The sequence below is a fragment of the Eucalyptus grandis genome, chromosome 7 (assembly GCF_016545825.1).
Source record: "Eucalyptus grandis isolate ANBG69807.140 chromosome 7, ASM1654582v1, whole genome shotgun sequence".
NCBI classification, from domain to species: domain Eukaryota; kingdom Viridiplantae; phylum Streptophyta; class Magnoliopsida; order Myrtales; family Myrtaceae; genus Eucalyptus; species Eucalyptus grandis.
In genome coordinates this window covers 45991649-46013239 of record NC_052618.1, presented here as the reverse complement: position 1 = coordinate 46013239, position 21591 = coordinate 45991649, and the positions used below count along the sequence as shown (strand labels likewise).

Genomic DNA, 21591 nt, shown 5'->3' with positions numbered 1-21591 from the left:
TTTCGAATAGTTCATTCTTTTTAAAACAAACAAAGCTTATGTATAATTAGTGACTTCGAAACGCTATCGACTAATAATTATTTTCTTTGATGGTTCGTGGAGGTCCTCTTCTATCAAAGTGTTCAATCTAGTGACAAAAGATTGCTTGTCTTTCGTGAGGCCGCTCGACGCAAGCGTGTCTCCAAACGAGCCCGTTCCTCCATTGCCTACTTACGACGGAATGGAGCCGATGGTTGCGAGTGGTGCAAAGTAATTATGACCCAAATCCGGCATAACTTTTTTTTATTAAAAAAGAAAAAGAAAATAACGAGATTCTTCTTTATTTATATATAAATTTTTTTCTTTTTTTTTTTTCGGGGCCGGACGGTTTTTTTTTTTTAGGTAATAATCCAAAGCCACATTGATTTACAACTGTCATCCTCTGTCGTCTTCTTCCTCCTCCTCCTCCTTCTCGTTTTCTCTCTTTCTCTCCCCCCATCCTCCCCGAGATTCTCTCTCTCTGTCTTCTTTCTCTCTCTTCTGAAAACTCCATCACTGGACTGCGCATTGTGAATAATATAATCAGCCCATCTCGTCATTGTGCGCAGAGAGAGGGTCCGCCATTTCAAAACCCGACCTTGTCCCTGCCGCAGCTTCCTCCTCTCGTCTTTTTCCCCAGACCGGAGACGGAAACGAGCGCCGCCGCAGCTGGAGCTCGCCGGCGGAGGAGAGCTCCGGGGAGCAGGGGAAGAGAGAGCGGAAAAGGTGAGGCCTTGAGTTGGAGCCCATGGCCGGCTCTGCCGCCGGAGACCTCCTGGAGCTCGTGCGGGAGATCGTGCGCGGCTGCACTTGCGGCGGCGGCGGCGGCGGCGGAGGCGGAGGAGATCTGTTCAGGAAGGACTGCACCGATCTGGTCCGCAGGATCTCCCTGCTGACGCACCTCTTCGAGGAGATTCGGGACGTCAAGCCCTGCGAGCCCGACGCAGCCGCGGGCCACGGCGGCCGAGACTGCTGGTCGTGCGACCTCGCGCTCGCGCTCCGGGCGGCGAAGCGGGTCCTCTCCGTCGCGCACGACTTCGTTAACTCCGCTTCCGCTTTCGTGAGTCGATGATGCTCCTCTCTCTTGTTTTGAATTTTACGGCGGGTTGCATTTTTGACTTCGGGTTTGGTAATGTGGTTGCTTGCTGCTACGAATCGATGCGGTCGACAGCGTAGCGTTCGAGTTGATAGATCACTTTGTGGTGTGGTGCGGTGGGAATGCAGCATTTTGCGACATTGTTTGAAAGATGCGATTTCATTGAATTACGAGGATTGTTAGAATAACTGGGTCTGATTTGAAGACATTGGAGGATAAAGAGAGGCAAAATCAGAGAAGAATCGAACCTTGGCCACCGCTTGATTATGTCTTGCCGAATACTTCCCATTAGGGGCGGTTTATATGATCTGAAGAGAGGTGAAAAGATTTCGCAATCATGTATTGGAGGCTGTAAATGCGTGCTGAAAGCTCTACTGAAATGAAAAGGATTAGTTTTGAATTGCAAAGCGCTCCGTATATACATAGGAAGATATATCAGCTGATGTTTTGTATAATCAAAAGCTTATGTCGAAGTGTCTTTTTTTTTTTTTTTTTTTTTTTAATATTTTAAAATTTGGTTTAATGATGGAGAAAAGGTGGCTGTCTGTATGCTATGCATTTGCTGCAAATCATCGTGGATGAACCTTTTCAATATTTTCAAGTTTTCCTTGGCCTAATTTTGGATTCGAATAGTGCTCTGCAAAAGCTGGATTTGATCTGATTGATAACAAGTTACTCGGTTTGTGCAGTTTGATTCCCTATTTTTTTTTTTTGCTAATTTCATTTTGGGTTTGTAATGTTTTGACTGCATGCTGTTGTTAAACTAGCTTGGCTCTTGCTAGGCTGGTGTTGTATGTCTTGATTCTTCTCTGAAAGTGTGGTACTTACTGATTTTAAGGAGGGGGAAGCAAAGAAAATCGCATTCCAGTTTCAGTGTGTGACGTGGTATTTGGAGAAAGCCCTAAGAAGCCTGCCATATCATGAGTTTGATATCTCCGAGGAAGTACAAGAACAGGTATCACTCGGGAAATCTGTGGTGCTTCAGCTTTTTCCTAATCTATATGTTATCCCTGAAGTTAGTTTCTTTTGATAGGTTGAATTGGTCAGAGCTCAGTTGAGAAGAGCTGCAGAAAGGTATGGGCCTCTGAATTCAAAAATGTTGTCTCGGGCCTTATCTGAGCCATTGGAGGTAGAGGCTGATCGAATGAGAGTGCAATCAAGCAGCCGCACAATGGGAACACTGCACATTGAGAATATTGGTAACATTGATCATACAGTTACGGCAAACACGAGCTTTGCCCAAGCAAATGACCTTTCCAAAGATGATTGTACAGACATCATGGAAGGGCTCACAATTACTTCCTCATCGTTGGAGGTTTGTCCATCAAATGCTCGAGATGAAAATAGGAGGGACCAATTGGGCACTGATCAGAGCAACCAACCAGAGGAGATAAAGAAGACCAATGCAACTTCTATACCCGAGGATTTTCTCTGCCCAATATCATTGGAATTGATGAGAGATCCTGTGATCGTAGCCACTGGACAGGTTTTCTTCTGTTCCTTTTGTGACCTTTACCTCACTGATTTTATCATGCGGGATTTCTGAGTCGCTTTTTTCTGCAGACATATGAAAGATCATACATACAAAGATGGATAGACAGTGGCAACCTAACTTGTCCAAAGACACAGCAGAAGCTCCAAAATCTAACATTGACTCCAAATTACGTCCTGAGAAGTCTAATCAGCCAGTGGTGCACAGACCACAACATTGAGCAGCCGACAGCTTTAGTCAACGGAAAAATAAAAAACAGTGATGGCTCTTTCCGTGACATCAGCGGCGAAATAGCAAACATTGAGTCTCTGGTCCGGAAGCTCTCCAGCCAGTGCATCGAGGAGTATCGAACTGCAGTAACAGAAATTCGATCACTATCCAAGAGAAGCACTGATAACAGAATACTGATAGCAGAAGCGGGTGCTATTCCAGCTTTGGTCAACCTGTTAACATCCGAAGACGTGACAGTACAGGAAAATGCAGTCACTTCCATCCTTAACCTCTCGATATACGAAAACAACAAAGGGCTGATAATGCTTGCGGGTGCTGTTCCTTCTATTGTCCAAGTCCTAAGAGCTGGAACCATGGAAGCTAGAGAGAACGCGGCAGCGACCCTCTTCAGCTTGTCACTTGGAGATGAGAACAAGATAATAATTGGCGCATCTGGGGCTATTCCTGCTTTAGTTGAGTTGCTTCAGACAGGTAGCTCCAGGGGGAAGAAGGATGCCGCAACTGCGCTATTCAACTTGTGCATATACCAAGGAAACAAAGGTCGGGCCGTGAGGGCAGGGATTGTCTCGGCACTGTTGAAGATGCTCACAGATTCGAGTCACTATATGGTTGACGAAGCTCTGACCATATTGTCCGTTCTTGCTAGCTGCCAGGACGCTAAGGTTAGCATGGTAAAGTCCAGCACGATCCCTGTTCTTATCGATCTTCTAAGAACCGGTTTACCAAGGAGCAAAGAGAATGCGGCTGCGATACTGCTATCCTTGTGCAAGAGAGATAATGAGAATCTTGCATGTATAGGGAGGCTTGGCGCTGTCATACCGCTGACTGAGCTCGCCAAGAGCGGCACAGAGAGGGCTAAAAGGAAGGCCACTTCATTGTTGGAGCTCCTCCAGAGACTCAACAAACTCTAACCGCGTGGGGTGTCCTCGATACTGACGAGTTGTTTACTTGGAGATTTGGAAATTCTTTCTCTTCTTTCATTTTCCCTCGAAACCGGGCTTGAACTGACAAGGAAGGGGGGCGTTGGAGGTGACATTTTCGATCTCATCGCTCCCCGTCTCGTTTCTTAACTGCGCGAAATGCGCAGAAAGTGTTCATTCAATATGTTGGTTGTTGTGATTATTCTTTTGCTTCGGATGTCTTACCAAGTCCAGATCTTTTAATGTACTCCTAAGTGGTCCACCAATAATCTTGATATGGCCGTAAATACAGGCCAATATGTGTGAAATACTACATCTATATTGTCCGCACCGCTGGCCTTGTGTTCAGAGTTTCCAACATGGTTGCTGATCATTTTGTTGTACGGGTTGAGATTAAGATAATGAAAAGGTCCATGGATTGCGAAAATCCCCACCTAAGCCCGAGACTTACGTTGTGTTTTACCAGTTTATGCTGGCTGCACATTTACTGAAACGGGATGAGTACCTACTCCCGTTGAAAATGAGCCAACTTGCATGAATTAATATCTACCAATTTTGGATGGTTGTATCTGGGGAAAGTCAGGTCTCGGTCAGTACGGTCCTCCATTTTAGACTCTGCTCGCGAGGTGAATACTTTCATTTTCTGTTCTCATCTTCAGGCTCCATCCATCTCGGACTTGGTCCCCAGTCCATCCATCCATCTCGGACTTGGTCCCAGTCCCTCGCAGACTTCCCGATCGTCACGGTTTCAAATTCGAGCACCATTCTATATAAATTTCCCGAGACTTCTTTATAATTATAATCAGCGAAAGGTCACGTGTATTTTTATGTTAGACGCTAATGATTCAACGTAGAAACAAGAATTAATCAAGTTGATGGGTTTGGATATTGCCATATCCGTTACATGTCAATGAGAGTTAGCAGCATTTCAAAGCCTTTTACCAGATCTTGAATTGGCAATGGTCAGACCACGTTTCTGTGACTTGACAATCAGCTTCCGTACGGGATTGCTGTAACTATTGTGCTTTGAAATGAAGAAACGAGGCAGTTCCGTTCTCAACTTGCTCTCGGTGTCTCAGGTCACCATTATAATTATGTGTTAAAAAAAAAGGAGAAGAAAGAACAAATTTTGTTCGTGGAAAAAACCCTTTTTTTAGTTAAAGACCTGCAGGGTTGGTAACCTCGGATCAACCAAGTGGCAAGAGCGTTCTCACGGTTGCAACCCTGCTCCTGGTCTTGAGTGGGGGCTATGGCGACAAGTTGCTATACTCATTTTTCTTCATATAATCTATCAAAAGAAAATTATTCAAAAAATCCTAACAAAACTCCTAACGTCCGTTTGATAGTCAAGATAAAATTCAGAATATGATAAAATTTATCTTATCCTGCATTCGATGTCTACTTAAGACAAAATAACGTCAAATATAAAATAATATAGTCTAGATAAAATTATCTTATAGAAGAGATGAGATAAAAGTGAATAGAATTTCTAATATTTATTATAGAAAAATTAATTTTCTTGATAACAGACATATTAAATTAATAAAATAAAATTATATTTCAATATAAAAGAATTTCAAAATCAAAATAACAAAAAATAACAAAAATTTAATTTTTTAATACTTATTTTTATTTGTATATTCGAATTTATATCTATCTTATAATATAAATTCAACTTGCTCTCGGCGTTGCAAGGTGCTGTCTTTGATCACCATTATAATTATGTTAAAACCAGGAGAAGCAAAAGTAAATTTCGCACATGAAAAAACCTTTTTTTATTAGTCAGACATCGATTAGATTTAAAGACTGGGAGGGTTGGTACAACCTCCCCTTGGATCAACCACGTGGCAAAGGCGGTCTCACGGTTGCAACTCCGCTTCTGGTCCTAAGTGGAGGCTTGCTATACTCATTTTTCTTCGGATAATCTATTAATGAGAAAATTAAAATTATAAATGCATTGTATGGCAGCTGAATTATCAATATAGTCTCTCTAACTAATTTTAGTTAGAAATCAATGATATGGCAGTTTAATCAATGTTAACCATCTTACATAGCATGATCAACACTAATATAAATAATTTTTACATTAAAAAAACTGATTTTTTCTCCTTTTTTTGTTTCTTCTCTTTTCTCCTCTTTATCTCTACTAGTAGCTGATGCTAGAAAAGGGAAATAGGAAAAGCAAATATATATATATATATATATATATATATATATATGAAAGAAAATTATACACTAATATCGGTATCATATAAAATTGCTGACATTTATAATAGAGATTTCGTACCAAAATTGATCGAAATGATTATATAGATAAATCATCAAAATATTTAGGATTAAATTAGCGAAATCGAAAACTTTAAGATCCATCGGACCATTGAGCAGTAGGTTCGGTACATTTTGGACAGTTACCCCGTCCGCTAATTAGGTTCGCACCCTCGGTATAATAGGTAAGGCATCGCACCAAAGCACTTTCGTTCATCGATAAAATCTAAAAAGCAAACATCACATCACTCAACAAAAGCGCTCCGCTTCGAATCCAACAAAGTCAATACGAACCACATGATCGTTTGACAATCTTCACTCTTCACAACAGTTTCCTCGAGCGAGTCCACGCCGTGATTCCCGTTCAGATTCGCTCCCTTCCAAAAACGCCGAAAGCGATGTCTTTCCTGGATTGTTATGATCATCGTCATTGTTATTCCATTATTTTTCACGTAGCAATCAGAGCCGATTTCGGATCTAAACTTTTATATTATAATTAAATCCTAAAGATCTCTTCACAACCGTATAACCACATCTAGGGTTGGTCGAACTCTGGAGAGTTTCGTCCCGACAGCGAAGTCCCATCACGAACCAAACAGTAAGCCTGTCACGTATATTCTGAAAATCAACCGAAAATCCCGTGGGAACCGGTTAAATAATGTTACGCCAATGTTACATCAACTTTCAGAAAAAATGGTTTGTCTAACATGGCATCAGAACACAAATCAAGCATCCGTATCCTGACATTTTCTTACATCTCATAGACTTAGATATTCAGCAAAGACGACTGAATTTAGTAACCCGTAAAATGTCAAATTTTTCCCTAGAAAGCGATGAAAGCCACGTTTTACGGTACTCCGTCAAACATTCTGTCCTGTTTTCAAAATTGGCCTCTCTTTGTTGACCTTTGAACCCTGAACAAAACAGAAGACACCAAACCATACAATAATATAAACAAAGACGCTCTCTCTACTACACCAACCGTGACCTCTTTTGGAGCTTTACATAAGCCATACAAAACGCGAAACATCTCTTATCTTTAGGTTTACTTTCCTCCTCTTCTTCTTCTTCTTTTTCTCCCATTTCGAACCAAGGCTCAAGATTCACTTGCAAAAATGGGCAACGCCATTGGAGCCAAGAAGAGCAGAACGGCCAAGGTGATGAAGATATCCGGCGAGACCACCAAGCTGAGGACGCCGGTGCTGGCGGGGGACGTCCTCGGGGACTACCCGGGCCACGTCCTGCTGGAGTCCGAGGCCGTGAAGCACTTCGGCGTCCGGGCGACGCCGCTGGATGCCCGCCAGAACCTGGAGCCCAAGCGGCTGTACTTCCTGGTGGAGCTGCCCGAGAGCTCTCGGGACAGGATGCCGAGGAGGGTGCGGTCGGGCATCACCATGAGCGCCAGGGACCGGCTCGAGGGCCTAATGCTGGCGCGGAGGTCGGTGTCGGACCTGTCGATCGTGAACCCGGCGAGCATCGGGGCGGCGAAGGACGCCAAAGGCGGCGGCGAGGGCGGGAGTAAGAGGCTGACGATGAGGCTTCCGAAGGGAGAGGTGGAGAGGCTGATGAAGGAGAGCAGGGACGAAGGCGAGGCGGCCGAGAAGATCATGAATCTCTACATTACGAACGGGTGTAAAGTCGATGGCGGATTGGGAAGCAAAGCGCGAGGCGGTGATGAGAACGGGTCGTTCGACGGACGTGGTCCTTGGAAAGTCGCGAGCCACGGAAGAGGAGCCGGTGAAAGTATCAAAACTCGCGAGGTATGTCTACCTTCTCCAAGACACTCGTCCTGATTTGGCGCCATGTTTTGTGGGTTTGACCATCCGTTGAGTTTTGACCATCCGTTGAGTTTTGCCATGCTCCGACCATGGACCCAAGCTTGAATTTTCCCCCAAAAAAAAAAGAAAAAAAAAGTTGGGGTTTCCTTTCTTCTATAGAAGGGCAAAACTGACATTCCTAGTACTTGATGACTTTAGTTTGATCTGCTCTGAAAAGGGTATTATATCACTGTGTCGTTCTATTTATGTAGGACTAGAAATAAGCATATAGTCGAACCCGCTTTTTTTAAATCTATCTCCCTTCAAGTAAACTCGATTGATGTTTTAGTGCTGGTCTTTTGCAGAAACGGGTGAGCTTCCTACCGGTGCTCGGAGGAGATAAGCACATGGTTGTGGCTTCTTGATCTTGATTAAAGGGGCAATTAGCAGTGCTCAAAGCCACTTTAGCTTATGTCCTTTTTTCTTTTTAGGTTAGTCAGGTTTACTGGCGACAAAGCTGTCAGCTGTCTAAGACATATGGTGCTCCGCTCTCTCATAATGATGTACCCAAAAAAGAAGAATAATAATACGAAGTAGTTGTAATTACTTTTGACTATCTACTTGCCTGCATATTCGAGACAAAAGTGGGGTTCATCTCATTTTTCAACTGTCCCGCCATTGATTTTTTTGCATCGGTAATGATATAGAAATGAAGTTAACCCCACCCGCCCCCCCACTCTCTTTTTCATTAAATTAACTTTCAATTCCTAACTACTCGCTTCCTACATCTACTTAGATGATTTCTCATATAATCCCTCCCAAAGAGCGATTCTTTTTGTCTTCGTACACAAGCCATCCACGATCATCACGCGTGCTTGCCTCGATACTGGTTTATTCCTTGTCACTTGCGTGAGAATATAAATGAAATTCGCTAACTTAAAGTATGGGTTGGTTGGTTACACATTAAGGATCAAGAGAGCTTAAGAATACTCTCTTCTCGAACAACATTGTTGACGTATAAGATTGATAAACAAAAACATGCACCATAAATCCTAATATTCCATGAAAAAGTGTAATAAAATTCTAAAATTTTTAAAAAATGTAATGAAGTTTTAAAACTTGTCAATAAAATGGCTTAAATGCATTTTTATATAAATGGAACGATGTGTGTTGCATTTTAGGGTGTGTGTTAACATCTGGCTCAAAACCCGGGCACTAACACAAAGAACCTAATCGCCTAAATTAAGCCATGATAATGCATTTAACTCATAAAGCGCAATCTATGGAATGCTGAACAAGTCCATTGATAAAAATAAAAAAAAATAAAAAAAAGTTACACATATATGATTGACCCAAGAAGTCCATTGATGGAATGTCTAACAAGCTCATCAATCATGAGTTTCCAATAGGTAAAATTTAGGTCAAGTTCATGAGATGCGACGATGAATTGTCTCGATACTTGACAGGTTGGAAAATAGGTCAAGAAAGATCTCTTGACCAATCAATAACTGTAGTTAAGGGATTTGGATCAATTACAAATCATCTCTAGAGTAACGCGCTACCCAAGTGATAATTAGATTTTTTTCCAAATAATAATCAAGATGCCTAATAAAATAACCCATTTTAAATACAAGAAGAATCAAAGTAAAGGAGACATGCAAGACGTTCAACACCAACAATACACAACATCAATCAAGATAATAGAGATCACAAAGAGCACTCTAGATTTTGAAGATGAGAAGGCTACTTGTAACATATCAATTTGAATTAGAATTTGTCTAAGTTTGAATTTTCGAACTCAAATTAGATTAGGTTTCCTCCTTCCGTCACTTGTCTCTAGTTAAAAAAGCTTTTTATTCGTGTGGGGCTTGTTACCTTTCTACGCACTGCATGTGTCTCCATCAAAAAAGGTATGTTCAATTTCAATTATCAAAAAAAAGACATAACATCCAAGAATGTAAGCCATCCGTTCTGATTCAATAGAGCTCCATGCAGTTCCCTTATTTATTTCCACTTTATAGCCTACGCATTACTTCAATAGTTGGAGTTTTTAAAAATGAGGATTCGAGGAATATTTAGAATCTTCACCTCTCATTTGAGGTCAAATTTGATACTCTAATTTGGACAATGATCATCCATGATTAAACTTTAACCATGGAAATCACTAATGAGAGTCCGGCCGCCAAAACTTGACAAAAATACATGCAACACATGTACAATTAACCCATTAAAGTCGGCTAGAATTATAAGCAAGCAAAGTTACTCGAGTTCGATTCACAAGTTGCGCGAGCTTTCAGCTGTCCACCGAAAAGCTGTGGGAAGCTTCAAACAGGCTTGCGAGTAAAACTTTGAAGGAAGGCCATTCCAAAAAACATGAAATTCATATTTGAACTTCTCACTATATTTCGCTTTAAGAGTTCTAACTAGAGCATGAAGTTGGGGTTCGAATTTGATTTGAGCTGCGACTAAAATTCTTGACTAACTAAATCGAGTCATGTCAAGCTCTGAAGTCGTGACTAGACGGGCTCCGGCTCATTCAAAATATATTTGAATAGAGCTGGAGCTCGCAAAATCAAATCGGCTCCGAATGGAGACGAGTATCAAGTCCTGAATTAGCATCGAATGGCGCTCTCAAGTATCGAACTGCATCGTCGACTCGACCATGCCCCAACTGTCTAGACTCATGGGAAAATAGCTCAAAATGACAATGACTTCATGCCAAACGTACAACATAACTTTCTGAAGCCACCAACTCATCAAGAAAGCTATCAATGGAAAGAACACTGGCAATTCAAGGAGTAGAGATTCACGAAAGAGAATGCACAAAGACAAGTTTTGCCAAAAAGAATTCCACCCCTTCATTATGTAAGACCTGATCATGGGCTAATTTTACCCGTATACAAGATGTCGAGGCGAAAATAAACAAAGAGAAACTAAAGAGCCTATTTTTCTCTGCATTTGCATTGCAGCTGTAGTCCTCTCGACATCTTCTTATTAATGAATAAATACATTTTCAGTGAAAAGGGCAAAAAGGAGGAAGAAAGAATGCATACATTCTGCTCAAGGCGCAAACTGATCCGGTATAGTAAGAAAATACGTAGTCATGGCTTTTCGGAACCTCTTCTTGTATTGGTCGGGAGATATAATGGTTGGTGAAGCATTCTTCGGACCTCCGAGAATTCCCGATGCCTTGAACAGTGTTTCCAGTTGTTTGTCCCAGGTGTATTGCCTCATGAAGTCGATGATCCCCAAAACCAGCTCCTTGCGTTCATCGTCCACGCCAACAAGGAGCGAGTAGTCCATAACATCAACAGACTGCATCCACAAAGATGACAATAATAATCATAAAACCACATTCTTAAGACTGCAAAGGTAAAATGCTTGGTGGCAGACAGGTCACAGTAAAATAAATGGCAAAAGAACCAGTGTAACAGACAGCATCAGTGTCTTTGCCCAATTATAAGGTTTCATTGTCAGATTATTCAAGAGCCCTTCAAGCCACCAGATCATAATTAGTGCTGCGCTGCTCTTGAGGAAAACGTCACAAACGGTCCATGAACTTTGACCAAATATTTAATGCCACCCTTAAACTTTTAATTTGTTCAATGTGGTTCCTGAAATATGGGCTAATGTGCTATCTAGTCCCTAAACTAGATTAAAATGTTCAAAGTCATCCTTCAAGTAATTCAACTTAATGGAATCTACTAATGTGGCTTCCAATCTGTTAAGTTTGAATAGTGGATTGAAAAAAAAAAGTTACATTAGATATTCACCTGCAATTAGGAAAAGAAATTTCCATGTGGGATATTAACACAAAAGAACTCAAAATGAAAACTCCAACAGAGGCCACCAACCAAATAAAAAACAGATACCAATGTTTTTTTCTTCCTTCTCTCAAACAATGTTTTCAGCTTATAATAATCCACATCATCAAATAAAGTTGGATTTGTCATTAGAGCAAACAGAAGGACCACATTGAATGTTTACGAATAATTCAAGAACCACATGAAACAAATTAACTAAAAAGTCAGAGATGACACTGCCCATCAAGCCAAAGTTCAAAGACAATTTATATCATTTTCTACTGCTCTTGCAATGGCATCTCAAACAAGTGTCAAAACTACGAATCAACATGTCTAGAAGCTTCAGCTTACCGCTAAGAAGTTTGTATCATTCCAGATGGCTCTCTCCAGACTTCTCTTTGCCTTGCTTCCAAGGAAAATGGGTTTCGTGCGCAAGGCCTCCAAAAGATTCAGATCAAGCAGTACTTTGTCTTTTCCCGACGTATCTGGATTGTAGCGTGCTCTTGCTGAACCTTTAAGATCATAGACCCTTGAAATGTTTCTGTTAAAAAAGAGATTCTCCATCACCATCAAATCCATTTTTGTCTCCTTCCCACCTTTCAGGCTTTTTACAGTGACCTACTCAACCAAACGTGGACACAGATCACAAGGACAAAGAAAGATCAGTCATTTTCCTGGAAGGAATGGGTCATCTAGACTCCTGCACGCGAAGAAGGGAAAAAGAAAGAAGAAGAAGAAGAAGAAGAAGAAAAGGACGGAATAAGAAGAAGGAACTAACCTGGTAAAGTCCAAGAACTTTAGCAAGGCATGTTGGGCTTCCTGAGCTGATAGATCCTGTCAGATACTCGAAATATCCAGAAGCAAATTCCTCAAAGGATTCCAACTCTGTCTTTGTAACTTGCTTAACAATAAATCTTTCATCCATAGATTTAGCAAAATAAACATTGCTTTTTCCTCCCTGTGCGCTCCATCTCCGACATCGGCTCAGCGAGCGAACAAAGTCTACTTCACTTGGGCAACATTTCCTTCGAAGAGAGTCGAACTGCTTTGCGAAGTAACATGTTACTGAAAACTTTGCTTTGCCACCAGCTGTAGAGGACTCGTCCCCAAAAGGAATCCGCAAATGTGGAGATTTGTTTGAGTCCTTGAAAATTGTCCCCATGGATGACAATGCGTCCTCTGATCCAAAACTCCCATAATTGGCATGGTCAAAGTCAAGTGTGCCAAAAGATTGCCAAGTGGCAAAGCTAGAAGCCACAACGTCATCCTTGTCGATATCATCACCACTCCAGTCCCCTCCATGCTCACGTGAAGGACTAGAGACCCAATCTTCATGCTCTTTAGAACAAAGTGCATATGATATAACGCTAGTAGGCTCCTCGTCATAAACAGCGATTACTATGTCATTATGGCCTGTTTGTGGAAGCAACAAGTGGGCTCCCTCCGCCAAACGAGATGAAGAGGGGATGAGAGATGGTGGGGAGCTAACAGCCAAGTTTAACTTCTGAGCCTCCAATGGCAACATTTGTGAGTAAGTCCTAATTACATTAGAAACTGGGTCTCTCAACATATTTCTATAATCTCCAGAAGCATGGAATGATCCAAGGGTTGACAAATGCAAAGAAGAAGGGGGCAAACCCTTCCGTTGTCTGTCACGCACTCTCATAACTGAGTCGAAAGACTGAACCCTCACAGGTGACATTAACCTCCTAAAAGGGGGGCTATTACTTTCATTAATATGTCCAGAAGAAGCTGTGGCTCCATCAGCCAGTGAACTATGAAAAGGTTGATTTTCCGTTGTGAGATGATCGCTACCAGTCCATGCACAATCTATCCTCTCAGAAAGATTAGGTTCTTCAGTGGGAATAGTTTCAGAAATGGTGTTAGTATAATTGATCCCTCCATTTGAGAGCACGTCCTCCTGTGTGTTATGATGGGTAGAAGCCAGTGCTGAATTTTTAGGGACACAAGGACCCAATGATGATGGATTTGTGTCCGCTTGCTCTAAGAGAAATCCACTGGCAGACACAGAAGTCAATTCTGAGGAATCAGAGACGTTAACACTTCCATCCTTGTACAGCAAATCATTTCTTAACTCTTTCAGTTGGACATATAAAGCATCCCCTTGCATTGTCTTAGGAGAGTTTCTCCCAAGAAGCAAATTTAGAGTATGTAGCCGGCGATCCCAAACACGGGAACCAATTATGAGAGATCGCAGAGCGCGATTCATTTCCAAAATGTCTATGGTCGTCTGACCTTGTTGCGACGACTCCATCGTAGCTAATTCAAGCAGCTCCTGCTAAGAAAACAGAGGAAAGCCATGGGAGATCCAATTATGTAGGAAATAGACTAAAAGCAATTACATACTTTTAAGGTTCTTCAATTAGGACATAGCAATATTAAAAGCAACAAAAGAATAGCTGCAAGGAACTTGAATCTCACGTCGTAATCACTTCTTTCCTTCTTAAGAAGATCTTTCAGGGTCTTGATTTGGTTCTGTAGGTCGCTTTTATCTAAGGATTCATGTCCAAGAAACATACTTTTCTGTTCAAAATTGTCAACTACATCTGACATCTCCAGATACAACTTTTCCACCTTGTCCGTCAACTGCGAAAATAGACACAAGTTCAATCATTACCAAATGATACAGGAGGTATCAGAATACATCCATGTGAAGCTCTAAGTAAAGAATAGAGATGTGCAAGTACCGCTGCTGCTTCTTTTCTTAACCATTCTTGTTGAAGACCATTGAATTCAAGCTTTGAAGGAGGTAGATGGACAGACAGAATGTCAATAGGGGAGTATCGGAAAAATGCAACCATGCTTCCAAGGCTGCCATATGGAAAGTTCAAAAAAATTTATCAATCAATAGTACAAGTACGTGCAACAATTTGTGACAAGAAATTCAAAGCCAATACAACCTACCCATAGAAACGGAGGCAATCCCTCTGCAAGGAATGGCCACACGTAGCAACACGATTAGCAGTTGCATGGTTTGAAAAGCTAAGTTCCAGGAATTTTCCAAAAGAAAGACCCCATGCAGCATCTGACATGACCACTCTTGGAGTAGCTGGTGGAACTCCATCCACGTGAGCACACTTTAAGCACCGATGCCACATCCATATTCTCCCATCCTGTTCACCAGGTAGTTTTATAGAAGGAACCTGCTTTACATTAACTGTAAGATTCCCCTGTTGGTGGGTGTAGCAGAGGACATGGGCTTCAGCAGGCTCATTACAAGATCGACAGCGACACGCCTGGCAATAAAAAGTGCTATTTAGTTCATAGATTCTATCCAATATTAAAACAGGAACTGTTATTAACTAGAATGCAAGTGAAGGAAATGATAAAGCACTAACCTGATCAAAAAGGTCATCACGAAGATATCTCCCAAGAGGCTTATCAGAACCCCCGTAAAACTTGATGCGTAAAAGCCGAGATCGTTCACACACAGCTCCCTTAAGGACACATCGACTAGAAAAGGAAACTAGTATACTCTGGTTAGTGTCAGTGGCTGAAAAGTACTCACCAGCCACTTCATTTTCCTCATTCCCCAATGACTTTTCCACTTCAGCAGCTGCACCACCCTGCAACGCTTCCTGATGTGAACCTCCAGGTAAATGAGGCAGTGGTACATTTCCAGTCTTACTAAGAAAATCATCAGATCTCGGGAAGTCTTTGGACTGAGTTAAGCCACATGAGTCAAGACCTTCAATAAGAGCTAAATCATCATTGTACGCATCAGAGAGTGCACTTTGGCCACTGAGTTCCACTTGTGGAGATAGAGAACCATGAGAAAGATGATTACAGAAGGTTTCCATTCCTCCGATTTCCGAACTGATATCCACAATTTTATCTGGACTGCAGCCATCGGTAAAAACTTCATAATTAGCATTATCAGAAGCTGAAAGTGTTGAAAGGGCACCATAGGCAGCCTTTTTGTCTGGTAAAGACCGTTTTAGAGCTATCTTGGGCAACCTAGCACCCTCATCAGCAAGAAAGGAAGTTTCAAGTGATAGATGGTAGGCAGCAAACACTGCATAATGAACAACGTGCTTAACCTTCTTCAGCTCTTCACGACACATGCCCCTCAAAAGAACCTGAAGAAGAGAATAATTGGTATGGCAGATAGGAAATATAACATTGTACTGCTTGTACCAACTCAGCCATATTACGATTACATTACTTACAGAAAAAGTAATGTCCTTGTATTAACTTGATAAATAGATCAACTTGATGATTCCCAAGGAAATATAAGCCAGATATATACATGCATCATGTAACGAATAATGCCAAATCAACTACTGGACTAAATTGTGCAATATATAGCTTCGATAAGCATGAAAAACATACCGTGCAACCCAAACGTCTAGGACAACCTTCAAAATACATCAAAGTTTTAGAGGGTTTCCTGCTTGAGTGGGTGGAAGTCTCATGTTCTTCAGACACTCTTTCAAGTCGGAAGAGTTCACAATGCCCCAACCTTGTTGTCATAGTAATACTATCAGTTGATGGAGTAATTAAAGCACCAGTACATCTGGATATACGCTCCAGCAACTGTTTTTTCACATTTAACACCAAAGATATTTCCTTTTCCAGCAGATATTCTTGAGCATAAGAGGAAACACTTTTCTCTACCAGCAGAACATTTGGATGAAGAGCCTCTATTCTTGAAATAATCATCTTAAGGTGATCCATTTCCTGATCCATCAGAAAGCTCAAACATAAGTATTTTATCTTGGCTACCAGCCCCAAGCAAAAAGCATAATAGAAAGAGAAAACAACCAAGTCTTAAGAACCTAAACCAACAATTCATGGAGTAGCTGATAATCGGAATGAAATGCTAATCTCAAATACTATTTCGACAGTAAAAGGTAAAAATTCCAGTATCGGGAACCAACCCATGCACTAAAAGAGAAGATAAATGATCAAGAAGGCACAAGTTCCTCATATAAATTGCCTTATGTACATCAAAATCAATCTGTGTACAACCAAGCACAGAGAATGACCAAAGTCCAAAAAATAATCTCTGACAAGGTTAGAATTCCTCTCTATTACTTAACGTTACTTCTTGTCCTCTCTTTCAGTATCAGGCAAAAGATAGTTAATTAGTATGCCCAATAAAAGACTATGAGTAAGTTGAAAGACCACCTGCTGCAGTAGTGTGTCCAAAGAAGCCAGCTGATTTGATGCTCTCTGATACTCAAGCGCTCCGCCTAAAATCAGTATTCTAGGATTTTTGTACTGTGATGTCATGCGCTTGTGCTTTATGTTTTTTGTACAAACGACCCCCTTAATGAGGGCGCTGCAGAAACAGAAACTCCCGTCATTAAAAATCTATAAATCAGGCACAATAAACCATCTAGCATTAGCCTTGCACAATATTGAGCACAGAGAGAGAGAGAGAGAGAGAGAGAGAGAGAGAGAGAGAGAGAAGAAGACAAAGAACAGTCGGAAAGATAGATACCTATCACATGGACTTCCTCTTGCTACACACTTAACCTTAACATAATCGCAAGGATCCATACTACCCCCCCTGCTGGTATCTGGCTTCACAAAATTTGCAGCTTGCCAAGATATGTTTGCCACCACATCAATCCACTCCTCAGCTCTATCCTCTCCACCCATCTTGATTCCCTCTCCGTGTAATAGCTGTGATACAAGAGCCCTAAAATGTGCTTGGACCATAGCTCTTAAAGGCTCCTTATTTCCCTCGTGTTGTCTCTCCTTTGTAGAAAACATACTAGAAAGGCTACTGCTGGATGCAAATATTGCTCCTGAATCTCCAACATAGTCATCTTCATCATCATATTCAAAGAAATTGCCCTCCACCTCATCATCTTCATCATTGGGTGGAGGAGGAAACCAGATAAGGCCATTGTTTTCAAAATCCAATGGTTGTTGAGATGTCTCACACTGGCTTCTGAAAATGGACAAATCATCCGAGCAGTAATCACTACTCTCCACATCCTCGGTCCCTATCTCAGGCTTTCTTAAAACAGCCATGCCTTCTGGATCAAAGGGACCATCACGAGACATTGGACTTCCCTCTTGCTCATGCTGTGCAGACTGTCCACGTCTATAGGAAGTATAATTAATCCTAGAGGGACTGCCTGAAGGAGTGGAAAACACAGACCTAGAACTGTAGAAATCATGTCGGGAACTAAAACTACGTGAACCTATATCCGTAATCCCATGAGAATAATCGCTCAAGGGACTTACTGAGTGCTTCCCAGAATCCTCTGCTTCTTCATCACTTTTGTATCTGCAGAATTTACCAAAATGGTAACTGTTTCACATAAATTTCAGGTACTTCAGGAATAAATTCACACTAGATTCATTAAAGTTTATGACTACTACAAAGGCAATTTCAATCAATGTACTCATCATATGAATATTGTCAGGTTACACTACACAAGAAGAAATCAACAATCATTAAGGGGTGATTCTGTCACATATCATGCTCTTCAGGAACTCGAGCATAGCTTAACCCATAAAATTTCCCAATCAAGAGCTCAATATTAAAAACAACTAATATAATACAACAGCAGAAACAACTCAAAACACAAGCTAGATGCCGCTCAAATACCGACCAAAATGGCCATTCCATATATGGTATGGCTTTGTCACAAACTGCCTTATCTTCAATGCAAACTATAATAAACGATATGGACACTAACTGTTATCTAAACACCGATGTAGGAAGACCTTCTCAAGCTAACCTGCTTGGCGAGCAATGAACAGATACTGGTGCCAAATGAGCAGTAACTGAAGCCATGCTGCGGGTGATCGCGCCATGTGGGGATAAATTCTCTTGAGAGACCAGGCATTGGGCCAAATCGCTTTGAATAGATTCACTATTCACCGAAATATTCATTTTCTCTGAACTGAAGCAAGGCGATGGTGGCTCCGGACTATCTCGAGGGTGTACTTTCTCACAATACTTTTTCCGACCTTCCGTTCTGACCTTAATCTCAGCACAAGGTTTACAGTATTTAACGCCAACCACACCACCATCTCTGCCATGTTTCGACCCACCTGAATCTAGAGCAAAGGCAGGTTCCGATCCCCGAGTACGTCTTTCGCACAGATACCTGCCACAACTTTGGCAATGGCATCTACACGAATCGCCGGTCAAATCCACGTGACCCTCACAACACCTCTCGCGACCGCTATTACCAGACATCGTGCGTTCGACAGAATCAACAATCTCAGATATCCAAAACCTAAACTTATGCTTCAGATCTAAGAATTGAGTATCAGGTAATTTCATAGAACCCAATAACTCCAATTAATCAAAGAACGAACCAAGTGTACTTCTACAATACCTACTAAATAGCGTCACACTGTAGAGACTCGAAAGCACACTTGACATGAACCGAACCCAGAACCCCCAGGAGAGAAAAAAAAAAAAAGAACCGAAAAAGAAAAAGAAAAAAAAAACTGTTGTATCCAAACTATTACAAGAACCCACTGTAAAAATGCGGGCTTTGTTCGGGTATTGAATCTTTTTTTCTCTTTTTTGTTCTTAAAGGAGCGGTTTTTTATAAACCCAAAAGAGGAAAAAAGGATAACAATAAAAAGAATCCTCCAAGAGACAAAATACTTCTAATGGAGGACTTCCCCCTGCTCACCAATGAATCAACACAAAGTTATTATGTACAGCACCAGAATCTAAGTCTCCACAACCCATCAGAGCAGCACGACAGAACCCCCTGAAAATCCAACCGATCCCAGGATCGACCGAGCTCGAATCCACAGAGACCTGCGGAAAGAGCACCGACCCAAGAAAGAAGACGCCCTTTTCGACCCAAGAAACGGTCTTCCCACCTCTAGGATGGCCGGACCACGAACGACGCTGCGGGAAAGCGGGGTTTTTTCTTTGTGGGTTTTCCGCTTAAGGGGAGAATGGATGCTCTTAGATGCGAGGGAGGAAGACGAGGAGGATGAGGAGGAGGAGGAAGAGGAGGAAGGAGGAGGAGGAGGAGTCGTTGGCCTTGCGATGGGAGTCGGCTCGCATCTCGGAGAAGGAGAGGGAGAGAGGCAACCGGGAACGAAGCAGCATCGGCAGCACCACCATCGTCTTTCCCTTCTTTGCTCTTGCTTCACCTGCTTTCATTTCCCCCCCTTCTCTCTCTCTCTTTTCTGCTTTTTCACTTCTCTCTCTAGCCTCCTCTCTCTCTCTCTCTCTCTCTCTGCTGAATTTTTAAAATATTGTTTTCCAAAAAGCAACCGAACATCCACACTCCCCCTCCTCTTCCCTCTCTACGGGTTTACTTTATTGGGTCGTCATTATCATCACCCCCCTCTCCCTCCTTTTATCTAGCTTTCTCTCTCTAGCTTTCTCTCTCTTCTCTTGGTCTCTCATCCTACTGTTTCCTTCAAGTTGTCTCCTTTTTCTCCTGAGGAGGGGATTTTTAGCACCACGTTGGTCAATTACGTTCGGTTTACTCAAGTCGCTCTTGTCAAAGGAATTGCTTTACCCTCTTATAGAGTCCCATTCTGTATTTGGTGCTGAGATGGTTCTGCCCATTTTAATCTTTCTGGGAGATTTTAGTCCCTCCAAGGTTGTCCAAGTCAAACCATAATTATGTAAGAAAGGAAAATTTTAGGAATCCCCAATGGCCAATTCGTCATCCATGATCTTTTTCGTCGCAGTTCGCCATATCCAAAAATGCGTTAACATCGACCTTTAAAGTGTAAAGAGCACGAAAATTGAGTGCGGTGGTATAATCATTTCGAGATCTTTCAAGTTGGAAGAAAAATTGAACTCGCCCATTTGATCAAATCCCGAAAGGAACTATAGCCAAGGATGTTCATCGATTTCATCGATTTACCTAACGAAACTTGAAAAAGAAAAGGGGGTTTGTATTCGTAAAGATGCGATGGACGACCTTCGCTAGACAACAATTGGCTCGAGGTTAAGAACCCGATTGATGGAAACTAATAGAGATCTCGACCTTATGACAATTCAATGGCCTTGATAGCAATGTTAGGGGGGATTTTTTAGGCTTTGCGCTGCCAAAAAGTTTGCATAAATTTCAACTCGCTTGACCCCGTGCCAAGGAGGGTGACATGGTCCTAAATGACAAATTTTAAAAAAAAAAAATAGATTTTGATGAAGTTCGGATGGGAATTGGAGGGTTGATTCCTGTTCTTTTTCCCACCCACTGGCTTCAAAAGATATTAAAAAACAAATAAGGGGACTTTTGGCCCTTCTGGAAATTAAAAAAAAAAAAAAAAAGATTTTTCCTGCAATCTTTGATTAAAAATTGTTGTTTTATATAATTGGGAAGTTTACTCGTGAAATCGGAATTTGATTCGCTGGAGGTCGCGATCAAGCAATTCATTGGTCAGCATCACATTTCAGTGGGTAAAAAGAATATTGGAAAGATGGGTCAGCATCCGTATGTGGATATAGCAGCGGGATTAGTTTATTTAATTTTTTTTTATTGTTTATGCTAGTTTATTTATTTATTTATTATTATTATTATTATTATTATTATTATTATTATTATTATTATTATTACTACTTTGTTATGGCGTCTCGCCTCCATCGTTCCACGCATTGACACGCTTTTCTTGACCAGCGTGCGATCCACGGCCCGCCTTTAAGAAAGGAAAAAAATAAAAAATACTTGGACCCTTCTTGGAGGGTTGTCTAATTCTATGCGACACGGTAACGCGAAAAATTCTTTTGGAAATATAACTATCGAGACATTATAACACGTAAAGTTAATCGAAAAACATATGGATTTGATGTTGTAATTCATCAAAACTCTCACATTGTAATGAACAATAGCAACCATTTAGTATTGATAATATTGAAAGAATCAATACAATTTGTAATTACAGAGAAAGTTTGAGATGTTTTATAAATAAATAAAAATCAATCATAGTAAAATTGAGGTTAGACTTAAAATTGAAGATCTTTAATGAGTTCGCACAATTTACAAGTCGTGTCGCAAAACTAAATAGATACTATAGAAATACCCATATATATGTTCAC

The 21591-nt window shown here is 41.3% G+C and overlaps 3 protein-coding genes across 5 annotated transcripts; 2 read left to right on the top strand and 1 right to left on the bottom strand.

Annotated features, from left to right (window-relative positions):
- The first annotated feature begins 440 nt into the window (after positions 1–440).
- On the top strand, positions 441–4130 carry LOC104453723 (U-box domain-containing protein 11). Its single transcript, XM_010068332.3, has 4 exons — positions 441–1078; positions 1953–2069; positions 2148–2600; positions 2678–4130. The coding sequence occupies exons 1-4, from the start codon at positions 767–769 to the stop codon at positions 3746–3748; spliced, it is 1953 nt and encodes a 650-aa protein (XP_010066634.2). The 5' UTR covers positions 441–766; the 3' UTR covers positions 3749–4130.
- A 2756-nt stretch (positions 4131–6886) lies between these two features.
- On the top strand, positions 6887–8423 carry LOC104453722 (uncharacterized protein At1g66480). The gene is made up of 2 exons (XM_010068331.3): positions 6887–7782; positions 8145–8423. The coding sequence occupies exons 1-2, from the start codon at positions 7138–7140 to the stop codon at positions 8202–8204; spliced, it is 705 nt and encodes a 234-aa protein (XP_010066633.2). The 5' UTR covers positions 6887–7137; the 3' UTR covers positions 8205–8423.
- A 2189-nt stretch (positions 8424–10612) lies between these two features.
- LOC104453721 (putative 1-phosphatidylinositol-3-phosphate 5-kinase FAB1C) lies at positions 10613–19857 on the bottom strand. 3 transcript variants are annotated; one of them, XM_018877740.2, is made up of 11 exons: positions 18305–19852; positions 17050–17847; positions 16734–16887; positions 15936–16283; positions 14942–15682; positions 14508–14839; positions 14291–14414; positions 14025–14189; positions 12361–13881; positions 11934–12200; positions 10613–11094 (listed from the first exon to the last, which is right to left on the bottom strand). In XM_018877740.2, exons 1-11 carry the CDS (start codon positions 18853–18855, stop codon positions 10840–10842), a joined length of 5256 nt encoding a protein of 1751 aa, XP_018733285.2. In that variant the 5' UTR covers positions 18856–19852; the 3' UTR covers positions 10613–10839. The 3 variants fall into 3 exon arrangements, with proteins under 3 accessions (XP_018733285.2, XP_039173129.1, XP_039173130.1); XM_039317195.1 differs by having other exon boundaries at positions 12361–13878; XM_039317196.1 differs by lacking the exon at positions 10613–11094 and having other exon boundaries at positions 11953–12123; positions 18305–19857.
- Positions 19858–21591: the final 1734 nt, after the last annotated feature.

Coding starts and splice junctions, on each gene's coding strand:
- LOC104453723 (XM_010068332.3), top strand. CDS start 767: ATGGCCGGCTCTGCCGCCGGAGACCTCCTGGAGCTCGTGCGGGAGATC. Junction 1,079..1,952: donor TTAACTCCGCTTCCGCTTTC/GTGAGTCGATGA, acceptor ACTGATTTTAAG/GAGGGGGAAGCAAAGAAAAT. Junction 2,070..2,147: donor CCGAGGAAGTACAAGAACAG/GTATCACTCGGG, acceptor TTCTTTTGATAG/GTTGAATTGGTCAGAGCTCA.
- LOC104453722 (XM_010068331.3), top strand. CDS start 7,138: ATGGGCAACGCCATTGGAGCCAAGAAGAGCAGAACGGCCAAGGTGATG. Junction 7,783..8,144: donor AAAGTATCAAAACTCGCGAG/GTATGTCTACCT, acceptor GGTCTTTTGCAG/AAACGGGTGAGCTTCCTACC.
- LOC104453721 (XM_018877740.2), bottom strand. CDS start 18,855: ATGAAATTACCTGATACTCAATTCTTAGATCTGAAGCATAAGTTTAGG. Junction 17,848..18,304: donor GTTCATTGCTCGCCAAGCAG/GTTAGCTTGAGA, acceptor TAAATTCTGCAG/ATACAAAAGTGATGAAGAAG. Junction 14,415..14,507: donor GATTGCCTCCGTTTCTATGG/GTAGGTTGTATT, acceptor TCCATATGGCAG/CCTTGGAAGCATGGTTGCAT.